At 38.1% G+C, this 15,721-nt stretch overlaps 1 protein-coding gene across 4 annotated transcripts; it reads left to right on the top strand.

The window, feature by feature from the left end:
- Positions 1-1,259: 1,259 nt before the first annotated feature.
- On the top strand, positions 1,260-11,779 carry LOC139960236 (uncharacterized). 4 transcript variants are annotated; one of them, XM_071958430.1, is made up of 8 exons: positions 1,260-1,375; positions 1,711-1,788; positions 2,465-2,918; positions 5,226-5,346; positions 6,803-6,898; positions 7,344-7,508; positions 9,577-9,686; positions 10,223-11,779. In XM_071958430.1, exons 3-8 carry the CDS (start codon positions 2,581-2,583, stop codon positions 10,305-10,307), a joined length of 915 nt encoding a protein of 304 aa, XP_071814531.1. In that variant the 5' UTR covers positions 1,260-1,375; positions 1,711-1,788; positions 2,465-2,580; the 3' UTR covers positions 10,308-11,779. The 4 variants fall into 4 exon arrangements, with proteins under 4 accessions (XP_071814531.1, XP_071814533.1, XP_071814530.1 ...); XM_071958432.1 differs by lacking the exon at positions 1,260-1,375 and having other exon boundaries at positions 1,629-1,729; XM_071958429.1 differs by lacking the exon at positions 1,260-1,375 and having other exon boundaries at positions 1,633-1,788.
- The last annotated feature ends 3,942 nt before the right edge of the window (positions 11,780-15,721 follow it).

Here is a 15,721-nt window from a genome sequence, read left to right on the forward strand (position 1 = left end):
GCTGACTTCAGATTTTTTTTTAAGTCAGTTAAAAACAGAATAATGGAGTTTGAAGCAAATGTAAATTATCAACAATGTGTTATTCAGTCTACAGTGAACAAGAAGCAATTCAGACCATCGTCATATGTCTATGCAGTGGTTCTCAAAGTGGTCCCTGCCGCCCTCCGGGGGCGCTACATGGTACACGGGGAGTAGGGGCGTTGGCACTGATTTGGGGATCCCTGGCCATTACGAAACATCACTGCAGTGTGTTAGGGCACAATAAGGCATCCAGGGGATCTGGGAACAAATAAAATAAATGTTGTTGAGAGAAAATTCATCATCTTGTAGGGAATGTAGACTATTTTTTAATTCCTATATGCATATCTTCGGACAATCGGAAGGTCGAGAGGATGGGTATGGGGAGGGGAATTGGGACAGTTCAAGATGGTTGAAGGGGCGGTCGTCTAATGAGAACCACTGGTCTATGTGATAAATATACTGGCGGTCAAAACGTCCCCAAAAGAGCTACGAAAAGTCTCATTCCATTGACTGAAGACTTGAGCAAGTACAAATCTGACATCCGATGTATGATTGACTTTTCGGTAAATGCTTACATTTTTATACAAACGTTAGAATATCGATTTGCTCCTAAGTATAATTTGAAATCAAACAACAATGACAAATGACATACATTTCACCTCCGTCTACCCTCAAAGCAGTAGTCCCACATTGTCTCATTTAATATTCATGTCTATTAAAATTCTTTCTTTCGAGGGCCAGAATCGAGTTGTTTCTGGAAACAATTAGCAATTTCTTCACGTCTACTTATAGATATAATTTATTTATGCTATCATTTATGCAACTTAACATGATATACTGAATAAAAAGGAGGCTGGGAAAACTAAAAAGCATTTATTTTTTATCGCAATTTTTCTTTCACGAAACAGAAATTGGTGACACAATGTGAGAAAGACTTTTCTTTCAATTAAATTCAACCGTGATGCTGCTTTCGCTTTTGCACAGTGATATCCTTTTATATGCAGACGAAGCGAAGAAGGACACAAAATCTACAGTGGTCATTTGTAAGTGACCACTACGGCATGTATCTCAGTTTGACAGAGAGTCCAGTCCTTATAACGGGTATTGATGTATGTGTAGTGTATTAGCATAGTTCTAATTTGCATAATATGTCCACGTCACCATTGCTTTTATGTTACTTTGACTGTGCATATAATACATCAGTACGCAGACCACACGTGGTTCTCTCTTATACTTATAGTTGTGTTAGTGTAGTAAAGCCCGGTGAAGACACAACAGCTAGTATGCATTGCACTTCGTTATTTGGTTATGTCAACAACAACAACAAATCCTTCTTGATTGTGTAGAATAAATGGTACGTTTGAAATTGGGGTTCAAGTTTGGTACCACTCACAGAAAAAAAGTATTATCTAGCTGTTCTGAAGCAATTTGTTGCATTTCTTCTCTAAGGTCTCATATAATCATGTCCATGATTATAAACTCACATTCATAATTACATAATCATAATTAATGTGAGTGTCTAGATTCAGACGAGTACGTCACCGCCCCGTGACGGCATTGCATTTGACAATCCGCAATGCCTTTTTACCCATGTTTATATAGTTGCCAACTCTTGTGGGAATTATAATATTAAGGTACAACCAACATCACAGGAACATGTGTCAAGAAACGCATTTTGTTTCTTTACAGACCCGACAAGCACTACCAAGTGAAGAAACCTTCCTGTAGTTGTTGGGTGTACTCTGGATGACGTTTATAACATATAAGGTTACTGTTTTGAGAATCAACTTTCCTGTTTACTTTGATTCCATTTTACTGAGTATTTCTTTCCATGAAATCGTATTTCGCGGAAAGGATTTCCTGCTGTACATACATACGTGTCTATTTCTACCATACAGTGTCGGTATTGGCTTCGGTGACTTGGTCGGATCCACAGACCTTCCCAACTATATTGTATTGAAATCGCATCGTGCGAAAAAGTTTCTCTGTAAAAGTTGTAAGCACACAATACTAATTATGTTAGCCTATTACTTCCATTGCTAGAACTTGGGCTACTCCTTATTTAGACCCACATTATGTATTAGCTACCCACATTATCTAGTATTAGCCTAACTACTGTTGTCATTTCGTAGGATGCTGAACAAAAGTGTGTCAGTATATAACTCTAGACCTAGGCCTGAAATAAGAAAGACTAACTCTTTTAAAGGTAAGGTAACAAACTAGCAGCATACCTGCGAAAAGGCTTCCAACCTGTTTTTCACGAAATTAGGGAGATTTACAATTTTCCATTGTTATTAGATCTTTTAAAGTTTATGATTTGCTTTTGTTGGTCTTATACTGTACTGTAGGCCTATGTACAGTAATTATTCCTTCTTTGTAGGCCCTATGTCCAACATGCCAATAATTATTTTATTTTTTCCTTCACCATATCTTTTATTCTCAGGTTTGAAGAACTTCAGAATTGAATTGATAACTCTAACCAAGAACTGTGACAAGGAAGATACATATGCATGTTAAGCTATATGAGAATTCTATCATAAATCAAAACTCAGCTTAACAATGAAAACTAGGGCATCAATGCGAAAGAAACAGCAGTTTGAGAAAGTTGATAAAAAGAACCAAACATCAAAGAAGAATGAAGAAGAAGAAGGAGACAAGTTGTCAGATTATTCTAGTGACTCAGAGATAGACAGACTTGTCACATTTGCAGTAAAACATATCAATAATACAAGACTGAATGAAACAGAGAAAACTTCTGAGGAGCAAGAAGGTGGCTGGACTGAAGATTTCTTACCACTTGATTCACTTGAGAAGCAGAAATCCTCAAACAGCACAAGTCAGGAGAAAGTGAAGTCTAGCAGTATATTACGTGTAGCAAATGTAGTCAAAGAAAATATGTAAGTTAAAGCAGTTTTATCCAACTTGCTTGGTTAAATAATAACTTTTTTTAAGCTTTTGGAAGTCTTCTTCCAAAACCGATTCTGAGAAGTTTCAAACGAATTTGGATAAGGTTTTTTCCTGGTCTCAGAGATGGCAAATGCGTTTTAATATTGATAAATGCAAGGTGATGCAAGTCTTTGTTGAAATAGACCTTCAGTAGTTATCTCCATTGACTCATCTCTGCAACCTTCTAAACATTGTCTTGAAGCTGCTAAAAGAGGTAATAGGGTTGTAGGTATGATCAAGAGGAACCTTCAGTTTTCTGAGAGTTGGTTAGGCCCATCTGGAGTATGCTGTGCAGGTTTGGAACACATATTTTGCTAAGGATAAGGAAGTACTTGAAAAGGTCCAGAGGAGGGCTACTAGGATGATTAGTTCGTTAAAGAGTGTTCCTTATTATAGGCGGTTACAACTGTTGAATCTCACCACACTGGAGCTTAGGAGATTACGTGGTGACTTGATTCAGGTTTACAAGATCGATCACAAGATCGATCACAAAATATTACTAAGTAAATTATTTTTTTATGGTATCAGAGGAACAACCCTAAATTGGCTAGATAGTTATCTTTCAAATAGATACAAGTACACTTTATATAAAAATTCTAAATCTGAACTTGCTAAAATCGCTTGCGGAGTTCCTCAGGGTTCTATACTAGGTCCATTACTATTTATAATTTATGTCAATGATATCGTTAATGTCTCCGATATTGCTAAAACAATATTATTTGCCGACGACACAAATATTTTCTTCGATTCCCAAGATCTGCTCTCATCACATAAAACTGTTTCTACTGAACTAAGTAAATTTTCCAGCTGGTTTGCAGCAAACAAATTATCTCTTAATATAGAAAAAACTAATTATATGGTGTTTAATGCTAGTCACTCATTCAGATGGGATCACAGTATTACCATGAATGATAAAATTATTAATCGGGTTAACACGACTAAGTTCTTGGGTGTACACATAGACAATAAACTTTCGTGGCGTGATCACATATCAGCAGTCTGTAACAGAGTGGCTAGAAATACTGGTATTTTATGCAAATTAAAACATTATTTACCTCCAAATATACTCAGAACACTCTATATAACTCTGATTTTACCCCAATTAACTTATTGCACGACTATTTGGTCAGGAACCTATTCTACAAATCTTAATCACCTATGTGTCCTCCAGAAGAGAGCTATCCGCCGTATATCACATGCTGCACCACGTGATCATACTAGCCCATTATACAAAAGATTAAATTTATTAAAACTAAATGATATTATAAGAGTCCAGCTTGCAACATTTGCATATAAAGCATGGAATGGATTGCTATCCGAGGCTTTTAAAGATTTTATATATAGTAATAGACTAATCCACAACCATCAAACACGCCATTGTAATAACGCCCATGTTTTATCCCAACGAAGTACTTTAAGTTCTTTTAATCCTCGTATTCGTGCTATAAAAACGTGGAATAGTCTCCAGGATAATGTTAAGAATAAGCCTTCTTACTCTGTATTCAAAAGGAATCTCCAAACTGTAATTATTTCTCACTATTGATGGATTTATTCTTGTGTGTGTTTGCGATTAAGATCATTATAAAGATTGTTAGGATTGCTTATTAACATTATTAATTTCAAGTAGAGTCAATTCGATTATTTCATCATTGTAGATGCTACTATTAACTTTTCATTTTCTATTCTTAAGTTTTTCTTTCTTTTTTCTTTTTGGGGAGTCTCCTACTTTGTTAAGCCTTACAGGCTTTATAGGAGACTTCCCGTCACACTGTAAATTGTGATGAAACAAAAAAATATACAAATATACAAGATTGTGTATGGTTTTGACAATTTATCCTTCACCAACTTTTTCATGTGTGCTAATAGTAGTTGTACCCGAGGTCATTGTCTTAAACTCCAAAAGTCACAAAGTAGGATTAATATTCGGCATAACTCTTTTTCTAATAGGGTTGTGAATGAGTGGAACGGTTTGCCTGAGAAAGTTGTACTTGCAAGTAGTGTGAATGGGTTTAAGAATGCCTTAGACAAGCATTGTAATCAACCCTCTAGGCCACACTGTCTGTTTGTGTCAATATTTGTTTTTGCATTAATTATTTTAAACGTAGAACACCTTGCCTCGTTTTAAAAGCTAATGACCATTACTAAGAAGAGAAACTTGTTCTCTTATAGTGGCCACTAAAAGCCTACTATCTAGCATAGAGAGGTGATAGAGAAGCCTTATGCCTAGGCTTTATGGTGCCACTTTTTTTTTTTTTCAGAATACCACAAGGGCTGGACTCGGGCTATGATCTAGAACCTGACAAGGAACCAACTCCACAGGAAAGTGAGGAGAAGATTGATGATATTAGACAAATGCTGGCGAAAAGTTCTCAAGATAAGGTACATTTTGGTTTATATTTTGGTTATGAATATTAAGGTGTGCTAGTGTACATACAAAAACAAACCCAAGTACTGAAGATATGTAAATAAATGCTGCATCCTGAATTGAGTGACATATTTTTGTCATTTGTCATCTTACGTATATTAATTGGCCCAAGAGGATAAATTTATGACACCAGGCATCCTCTTTGCACTTTTTTTTTAATTTTCCTTAAGTATATGATGAAAATGTGAATACAGTATTCTTTATCCCATATTCTCCCTAGCCACCTCCATAGTCCCCAGACTTCCTAATCGTATATATTGTATTTTTAGATCCTCCTGCAAGTAGGAACTCACAAAGAAGCCTCATTGGCTTATCAAAGCCGCAAGCTGACCAAAGTCAGTCTTGTAGATTCATATTTAACCTCCATAATTATGAATTGTCAATTGTAAACAACTCTGTAACTGGACGACATACATTAATCTTGGAGTGACTCAAACTCGGGACCTTATGATTGAAAGGCACCGCATCAAGCACTGAGCTAACACCCTAATAAACCCTAAGCTGCAGAGTTGTACCCCCCTGACCTTCTCCCTCTCATCAGGCAGGCTTTTACTAACAGCATAGAAGGTAGCAAATAAATAACATTGTGATTTTGTAGTTTTAATCTACTGTGGTTGACACACCTCTGGCTATCATACCACATTTGTTCTGTGAATGAAGTTTATAAAGATAGAATGGCTTTCATTTATGGTTTAATGATTTCTACAATTTGTGTCATTTCATAGTTTTATGATCTATTTAATTTAAAAAATATTGTCCAACCTGCAAACATCAATGTTCTGCCGACAAGGAATTTGGAAAAGCAAACGTTGCAGCCGACACTTTGATTGTTTCAGTAGCCTCACCTAATTGAGTGCCAAATTTGCAAAGTCAACTCATCAAATTTCTTCATTATAAGCTACCACTGATTATTTTCAAAATTCTGTTGTCGATTAAAGCAGTTATACTGCAATCACAGTGGCAACACTGTAGAGCAAAACATTAGAAATACAAGAAATTGTATCATGCTACAGTACCTTTAAATTTTAGTAAGAATCTTGATATTTGAGTGAAGCAGTAATTGTTTTTGCAGTATTCTGATTGGGTAGAATATCATGCTGCCATGGTGATCAACTGATTAATATTGTAAATTACTGCCAAGTTGCCATTTTGATTTTCAAGATATGGATGCTGATTTATGTACACATTGACTTATCACTCTGGTAAAATGTTGTTCTGCGAAAAATTCAAACTTTCTTACTCATTTGCCATGATGGGTGTTAAATACTCAAAATAATATGTCTGGTTTTGCTCATCGAAAAAGACACAGTCTCATACTGGACGCTTCAATATTTCTCATGTTTGCAATCTATCATAACATTTAGTGTCAGTTTTGTCTAACGTTTATCATTCATCTTGCTTCCGGGATAGTTATTGGAGAAGAGTGTCCTGACTCCTGACCTGGAGAAACTGCATAATATCCCACCTTACAAGAACTCAAAGAGGTCAGAAAAGAAAGAGAGAAAGGTAAATTAATTAATTCATGTCACAATCATAAACTTTAGTCACTCTAGTTGCATCAGTCTTTCCAATAAATACCTTAACTTGAAACTAATTTGCTGCTATTCCATACTGGGGCAGACCAAAATAAATCATCTTTCTTGTCAGAGCTACCGTACGGCCAAACAGCATCAAACTACAGACGTGCGGTAAGGGATGATTACTAGCCCAGCCTTTCTTTGTTCTGATGGTGTGTAAATGTAGAGCCTAGAGGTGTTCAAAGAGCAAGTGTCTCAGTCCAATCTGACCACAACTGCCATCGCAGCCTACCAATGACACCCAATCCTGTGCCTGGATTGATCAGTTGGTCCTTTAATGGACACGATTTTTCTGATTTCACATGTTGCAAAATCACTATTTTGTAACAAAAAACATGGTCATGGCTGACTTGTTGTTTGACTTTTATCAACAGAAAATCCGAGACTCCAAGGCAGGCGATGGATGGTTTAACATGAAAGCAGTGGAGATGACCCCAGAACTAGAGAATGACCTGAAAACCTTACAAATGAGATCAGTGCTGGATCCAAAGAGGTTCTATAGGAAGAATGACATGAAGACACTACCAAAGTTTGTCCAGGTAAACATTCGGATGGTTAACTGACTCATAGAAAAATAAGCTCCCACACACAAAGCTGTTGTTTGTTGTCAGAAACTGCAATACAACACATGTTGTGCAGAGTTTAATGGGAATACCAAAGTAATTCACAAGAGAAACTGGCGTCCTATTCCAATTGTGAATACCCACCAATATTTCACAGTTTTATAAACTTCCAAGTGAACCCAGATGTCGACTGTTTAACTGGAAGTTGACAGCTACCATCTGGCACCTAGACACAAATTTTGATTAAACAAATTTAGAAACAAATTTTGAACATTAAGGGAAAAGCTATCATGAAAATCGCTGTTCGTATCTTATTGAGGTTTCCTGTACAATTGAGATTTGAACAGAGTCTGCTCAAAAAAAAGTTGGCAGATGGTTTCACATTCACCATGGTATCACAGGCAGTCTCTGTCTAATTAACTAGGGAGCACTATCTACTTATGATCAGGGGGTAGGAGCCGGGGAGGGGGCACGTTCCCCCCACTTTTTTCCAAAATAGCAAATGTGCCCTACTGGCAAATAAAATGTGCCCCTTTGATGAAGAACTATATTTTGGATATCTTAAGCCTTTGCTAGGTTAAATATTTTATATTTATTATTCACGTGCACCATACTAGTATTGATAGCATACTAACACATCATATATATTTATGTGATATGGCCGGTGTGTATTGGTTTATAGCATAACGAGTGGTGGTTGTGAAATGAGAAAGTTCCCCCTCTGATGTTGTGCCCCCCACTTTTTGGAAGCTTCCTACCCCCCTCCTACTTTTTTATTTCTAAACGGGCTGTCCACATAAAGTGGGATACCTTATTCAAAAAGAAACAACAGGGAAAGTCAGTAAATGTAAATGGGGGAGGGGGGGGGGTGTAGGTAACTTGGGTGCATGCAATATCTGAAGTGTTGTAAGTATGCCAGCATGGAACCCCTAAGTTTGAATGAGAGGTTTTCATTCTTTCCAGAATCGCACAAGGTAAGATATCCATTATTCGCAGGTAACAAATATTGTTGCAGTGTCTGTTTATGGGTGGTTTGTTTATTGTGAAAGTTGCAGCACATCAGATTTGACACTGAAATTGACCCTTCTCAGTATCCCCCCTGGATGCCCTGCTTGTGTCCTCATTTTGGCAGTTGCCATGGTGATGAGACCATGATGATGTTATCAGCATCGACCAACACTTCTGGAAGACTTGATATTTTAAAGAGCTGCAAGGAGTGTAGAATTTCCTAAAATCTAATGGGTACCACACATCACAATGAGAGTTATAATACAGTACTGTAAGGTACTGCCTACTAGACTTGCACCAGGAATAATCAAATAAGGCATAAACATCAAAGCTTCAGGGGGAAGGGGGGAGGGGGGGAACATAGCATAACATTCAGGTGGTAATGAGAAACTCACGTTTCTGCATGGAGCTAAATTGGTGATAAGCCAAGAACAAGAAGCGTTCTCATGATTAGAACGGGACAGATCTCTCAGTTAGATTGAGAGATATCCGGTCATGTATGAACAGTAATTGGCTTGATGGTCAGAGTAATGCAAAGTTACATTGAAGTGTCAACTGCAGCTCTTTTTATTTCTGTAGCCTACCTTCCAGTATTTGCACACCAATATTTATCACCTGGTCCCTACGCACCTTTCTACGAACCTTGACGGTGTTCTTGGCATCATTATCTGAAAAGGGCATTACAACCAGAGCAGGGATTATATTTAAAATTAACCCAACAGTTGAATAATAAATCAGATATAACAAAGCAAATAATAGGTAAACTCATAGCTCTGACTGATGAAGGGGTTACCCTCACCATAACCAGCTCCCCCTTCCCACCCACCCTCCAGTCTCGAACCAAATCTGTCATATATGTTCAATAGTAAATGAGTTATAAATTAAATGATTTTAATATAAAAAAATATAAATGGAATTATATATTCAGAGTCTCAGTTAATTGCTGGAAATTAAGAGCACCTGGTTAGGCTCTTTGGCCTCCCATTGAAGCAGACATGTCTGCTTTTAACAGTTGAATATTATTTTCATATGTCAGGTCGGTACCGTCATGGATAGTTCTGTGGACTTCTACCACGCCAGGGTCAGCAAGAAGGAACGACGACAAACAATAGTGGAGGAACTTTTAGCTGATGCAGAAACCAGGAGGTATGAAGAATAACTTTTTCTATTATATTTTTGGAAAACATAATACTTTAAAAAACTATGGCATTGATAGAGCCCATACCTAGTATACCAGCTGCCCCACAATTCCTGCATGTAGCAGTTGTTATCGGGTGGAGGTCAAATGTCATTCACCAGGAATTGAAAATCCCTGGCAATATTACTACTACCATTGTTACTTACTCTTTTAGCAAGTTGACCATTTTGTCTCCCCACTATGTCAAAACATATCAGTCATTCTTAGATGAGTTCATGTATTTAGTCTGTGTGAATCTGTTGTACAGGATCAGAATCTTGAAATATCATATTGTTGTTATGGAAAGCTCATTTTATTGTTAAGTTTTGAACTTTTGATGTGTGTGTGTGTAAAGGCATACAAAGAGTGTATTTTTTGAGACCCATTTTGCTTCCCCTTTGCACAGACCCACCCACACAGACTCACACACCCACACACACACGCATACACATAGGTGAGTGCAGTACTGTATTTCTGGGTTTCATTACTTTTGTGTTTTCTCTAGGTACAACAAGAGGAAGTACATGGAATTGCAGATCCATAGATCATCATCAAAGAGAAGAAGAAAGATGATGAAACATTTAAACTGATCAATACTATCAAACCATGGTGTGATGGTAATGTAAGTCAAGGGCTGTCTGGTTACTGAACAGAAACAGGAATAGATCATCATCAAAGAGAAGAAGAAAGATGATGAAACATTTAAACTGATCAATACTATCAAACCATGGTGTGATTGTAATGTAAGTCTCAGGGCTGTCTGGTTACTGAACAGAAACAGGAATAGATCATCATCAAAGAGAAGAAGAAAGATGATGAAACATTTAAACTGATCAATACTATCAAACCATGGTGTGATTGTAATGTAAGTCTCAGGGCTGTCTGGTTACTGAACAGAAACAGAAAAGCAAGCATAAGGAAATCATTTAACCAAGGCATCTGAAGCATTTATTTTGATGGATTTTGCTCTTAGGTGTTGGAGGTGAAGGGGAGAATCGTATGAAAGGATCGGTGTAATCAAATTATTTGAAAAGTTATATGTACTAGGTTGAAAGATACCCCTGGCATAGATGTGTTGATGTTAAATAATAATATCAATTTGTGCAAAACTTTAGCCTGGGAGAAGACTTGCGATAGCCATGAATAGCAATGCATAGACATGATGAGCCTGCATAGCCATGAATAGCATAGCCATGCATAGCCATGAATAGCCATGCATAGCCATGCATAGCTATGTTGAGAACAGTTATTGTGAACTATTCCTTATATTTGTTGGGTTAGTCTGTGATATGGTGATCTGCCCTCTCAAACTCTACCTGCTCTGTATGTTTGTACTTTCCAACTGTGGAGTTGCCTGAGAGAAGACTGTTTACTGTCGGAAGAATGTATTAATAGAGGGCGCAATTCATCAATAGAGAGTGAGCTTATAGTGCTTGCACAATAACGGTAATGCACCTGGTAAGCTTTTGTAGCATGATTGTTTCTACTCCAAACAAATCAAAACTTTTGGGGAAACCTGAAGTAATATCCAAACATTCATTCATTAGTTTTTGCGGCTCACATGTACAAATTAGGTACTTGATGGTAGGGGTTGGCATAGGTGTCACTACAGTAGGGGTGGGTAGGGCAAGAGGTTAGGCATGCAGTGCCCCAGCCCACATGTAACAGAAATGGCATGAATATGGTCAATATGACCTGTTATCAAGTAGCCTACTGATCCAAACTTTGCTGGGTTAGGGCAGGTCAGAGGAAAGGTACTCAGGATTATCGTGCACTGTTTTGGAAATATGACATTTGTCTGTAAAATGCTCCCATCTTTTCGGTAAAATAAACCGTCGTCTGGACCATTGTTCAGGTACGTCATCTCCAATGCTTTTCATATAGGAGAGTCCTGTGTAAGCCCATCGCTTTCAATAAAACTGGACCAGCAGCAAGCATGTCAGCTTGTAGTGTGTCTTCTATCTACAGTTTTAATAGTTGACTTAACCAATCATTAATTGCATTTGACAAGTTATTGTAATTTGCAACCATTGTAGCTAAATAAAATTAAGAGAAAATTGAAGCTGGTTTTCTGTGTTTTTTGTTTTCCTAACCTTTACTTTCCTTTCAATTTCACTAAATTTCTTGACCTCGTTTGCTGTTTCTGACTTCAAATGACTCAACAGAGAGACGATTGACATGCACATGATCAGGTAGACAAATACAAGAAACTGTAAACCCTATTCCCTCTCCTCCCACCCCCCCCCCCCTTCTTCAACCTGTGATTAAGACCCCCATAGAACAAACAAATTCATACGCAGGAGAGAATTAACCGGCAAGATATGTGAATATAGAAAGATTTTCCAGGAAAAAGTTAAACGCACAACCTTCATGATATCTGTGTGATTCTTTGAAATGCCTATGGTTGGCCACAATGGACAAAAATGGTTGCCGGATGAGGCTGAATTGTTGTCGGGAGTGATCATATGCAGACATATACTCCTGCATTCTCATTGGTCGAATACATGTTAGCATTAAATTGAATGTATGTCAGCATTAAATCGAATATATGCTGACATTAACTCGAATGTATGTTAGCATTAAATCGCATATATGCTATCATAAAATCGATTGTATGCCCTCATAAAATCGATTTTTATGCCAGCATTAATTTTAATATATGCCAACATTAATTCGAAGATATCTCTGTATGAATTCGAATTTGTGTCCACATGAAATCCATTTTTATGTCAATATTTAAAATTGCCTCCTGATTGGCTCAGAATTAAATCGAATTTATGTCGGCATAAATTCCCGAATTTTGTCCACTATGGCCAACCACAAACGTCACTTATAGTTGTATACATACATATTTTCCGACGTGCGCCCTCTTCTAAAGCTAATGCCACTGGTAACCCAACCTATTAGTGCCTGTGATCATAGGCGTACGGGACCATTTCAGTTTGGGTGGTCAGAAATTTTTGTGCCCGAAAGTTCCCGTGACACTATCTTATATACACTCATGTCGGGGATGTCCAGGTATACAGTTGACAAGTTAGAAAAAAATTTGATCTTGCGAAAAGCGTGGTAGCCCAGATGAGCTGCGCTTACGGTGGTGTTACATGTAAATATTCGGGCATCATGATGCTAATTAAGAAAATCATGGAATTTTCGGGCAAAAATTTGAAAAAGATTCGGGCAAGCTACTGCATATTTATATATATATTTATATTTTTTTTTCTCCTCTTAGGCTGCCCGAATTTTTCAGGACTTTTGCCCGAATGTCTTGTCCTCTGGAAATTTGGGGGCAGTCTGCCCCCCCCCCCCCCGCCTCGTACGCCTATGCCTGCGATATAACACTACTGAATGTTTTGAAACATTAAAGAAATAACTTGAACAGATATATTGTTTAAGTTTCTATGTGTTAGCACATGATTTACAATATTTCATGTCTTCTAAATGTTTAGATAACAGTAAAAAAAAATAGATACATGTTTTCTTTATTATTGGCTATAAATTTTCATTGCCATACAGTGACGAAAATGTTTGTGCTGATCTACATACTACGCTTTCATCTCCGTTCCATGTCTCGGGAACTAAACGATAGCGAACGAGTATAACTATAGCCTATGTATCATCGATTAAATCCGCAGGATTTAAACCGGGTGATGTCCCAGTCCCCTCCCCCTCCCTCCGTCCCCTCGTCGAGTCGAGGGCGCCACACTTACACAGGGTGTTACACAGGTGTAGGAGCCTGGGGGAACTGGTGCACGTGCCCCCTCCCCCCCCACTTTTTCCATAATATCAAATGTGCCCTACTGGCAAATAAAATGTGCCCCTTTGATGGAGAATTGTCTTTTAGATATCATAAGCCTTTGTTAATTTTAATATTTAGTTTTAGTCTGAACATGCTAAGAATTTAACAGAGGTTGCTAAAGACTTTTGTTTAAGGAATGAACACAGGAGGATTTTTTTTGGAAAATTCTTAAATTATGGATGGACAGAAGTACAGATGTAGGTTGATAGAGTCACGTGCACCATAATAGTATTGATAACATACTAACACATCATGTATGTATGTATGTATGTATGTATGTATATGTGATCTTCCCGCAAGCAGGAACTCGCGAAAGAAGCCATGGAGGCTTGTAGACTCGCAAGCTGACCGAAGCCAGCTTGCGAGTCTACAAGCCTCCATGGCTTCTTTCGCGAGTTCCTGCTTGCGGGAAGATCATATGCGGGAAGATCATATGGCCGGTGTGTATCGGTTTATAGCATAACGAGTGGTAGTTGTGGAATAAGAAAGTGCCCCTCTGATGTTGTGCCCCCTCCACTTTTTGGAAGTTTCCTACCCCCTGGTGGTAAACAGTTTTCCAAATTATTATTCTTTCGTAAATTATAGAATGCGCGCGTATCATCCAAATTTTTAACCAATAAACGTCCAAGCTCGAAGCAGACTATCATACAATACGCGATTTACTATCTAGTATTTGGCCTTTTGTTTACAATTTTGCGAATTTACGAAATCGTGGGAAATAAGATACTTCCAGCAGTTGTGATAATATGACGTTGTTTTACTTATCAATGATGGAGATCATTTAGGCCGACAGGCCAGACTGTATCTAGACGATTATGTTGGTAGTACTATACGAAGTATAGGAACTAATATTGTAAGGCTTTATCAGTCCTTGTGCAACAGTCCGAAACACGAAATTATCTTGTATATCATAATGCAGGCTATTTTTAAGTTGTAGTTCAACTTGCATTATCCGCCAGATAACGATCTGTTTACTTTGGTTCCATATGAAATCAATTCAATCCACATTTCCCAGCCCGGAGAAGGACTGTAAAAAGTTTTATCGCGATGGAATTGACAAGCTGTAAAATCTACCACCTTTTTTATTCGATATCAGTGTGCCCTACAGAATAATAGCGGAAACGATTTACCTATATTTGGTAAAATCAAGTTGATTAAATACCAGCCTGGTGTTTGTTTCCCTGTCAGATGTAATAAATATTGAAGGAGCTTGACGACTTTTTGGAGAATACCTCTACCCCGCCTCATTTATCGGAATAGAAATAAACTTAACAAATTTAACAGGTGTTGCTGTTATCTCATTTCTTCAGAGGAATGTGTCAGGTGGTGGTGGTGGGAGAGGGGGGCGTGTCCCAAGATTGGTGGTTATACGTGACGGGATTATTTTTCGACGGTTTTTCCTGAACCTCCCTTGGTTCTATTCACACCGCATAAGTATTTTAGGGTACAAGAATTGAAAGAGTTGATTCTAGGGTACAAGAGTCTATATTCCTGAGGATATATCCTCATGAATATAGACTCTTACCCTAAAATCTATGAGTTTATAGGTAGACTCAAGCTGTTGGTGCAGACGTATAACCGAGGAAACGAACTCGTGATAGACGGTAATTTGAACCTATGACTATATTGTCTGTCACACTCAGAATCTCATGTACTTCGGGCTTTGCGATCAGGGGGCGTAACCATATGGGGTGTAGGGAGAAAAACACATCCAACCATGCATATATGTTAGTGACTTTCAAAGAAGAAAAATACCGGAAATGAACAAGACGATATGTTCCCGGTTTATAAAGTGTTTGAAGGGGTGAAGTTTTTTCAGAGCGAAGGTTGTCGAAAAAGTACCGCTGGTCGATAAAATTCTCCTTTGTTCGGAACAGAAAATCATGCGGCGATCAAGTTTATCGGACTGTCATGTAGGCTCATGCTCTCCAGGTTTGTCGGGACAATCATACATTTGTAAATAATGTCAGCACCCTCACCCTCTCTCACGCAACAGACGGCCTTATATTCACCCCCCCCCCCTACGATCTCTCTCCACCTCACGCTCCACCCCTCACCCTCCGTGATGCAACGGAGAACTAATGTAACAAGCGAGGATAAAGGAAATCAGGACCGGGTACGAATTGTGGCGAAGGGCAAATATGCATTGATAATGATAGGGGAGAGACAATTTCCCCGAAAGATGAAACAGACTTGGCCAAGTCTAGA

Source organism: Apostichopus japonicus, chromosome 19, assembly GCF_037975245.1.
Source record: "Apostichopus japonicus isolate 1M-3 chromosome 19, ASM3797524v1, whole genome shotgun sequence".
Lineage (NCBI taxonomy): Eukaryota > Metazoa > Echinodermata > Holothuroidea > Aspidochirotida > Stichopodidae > Apostichopus > Apostichopus japonicus.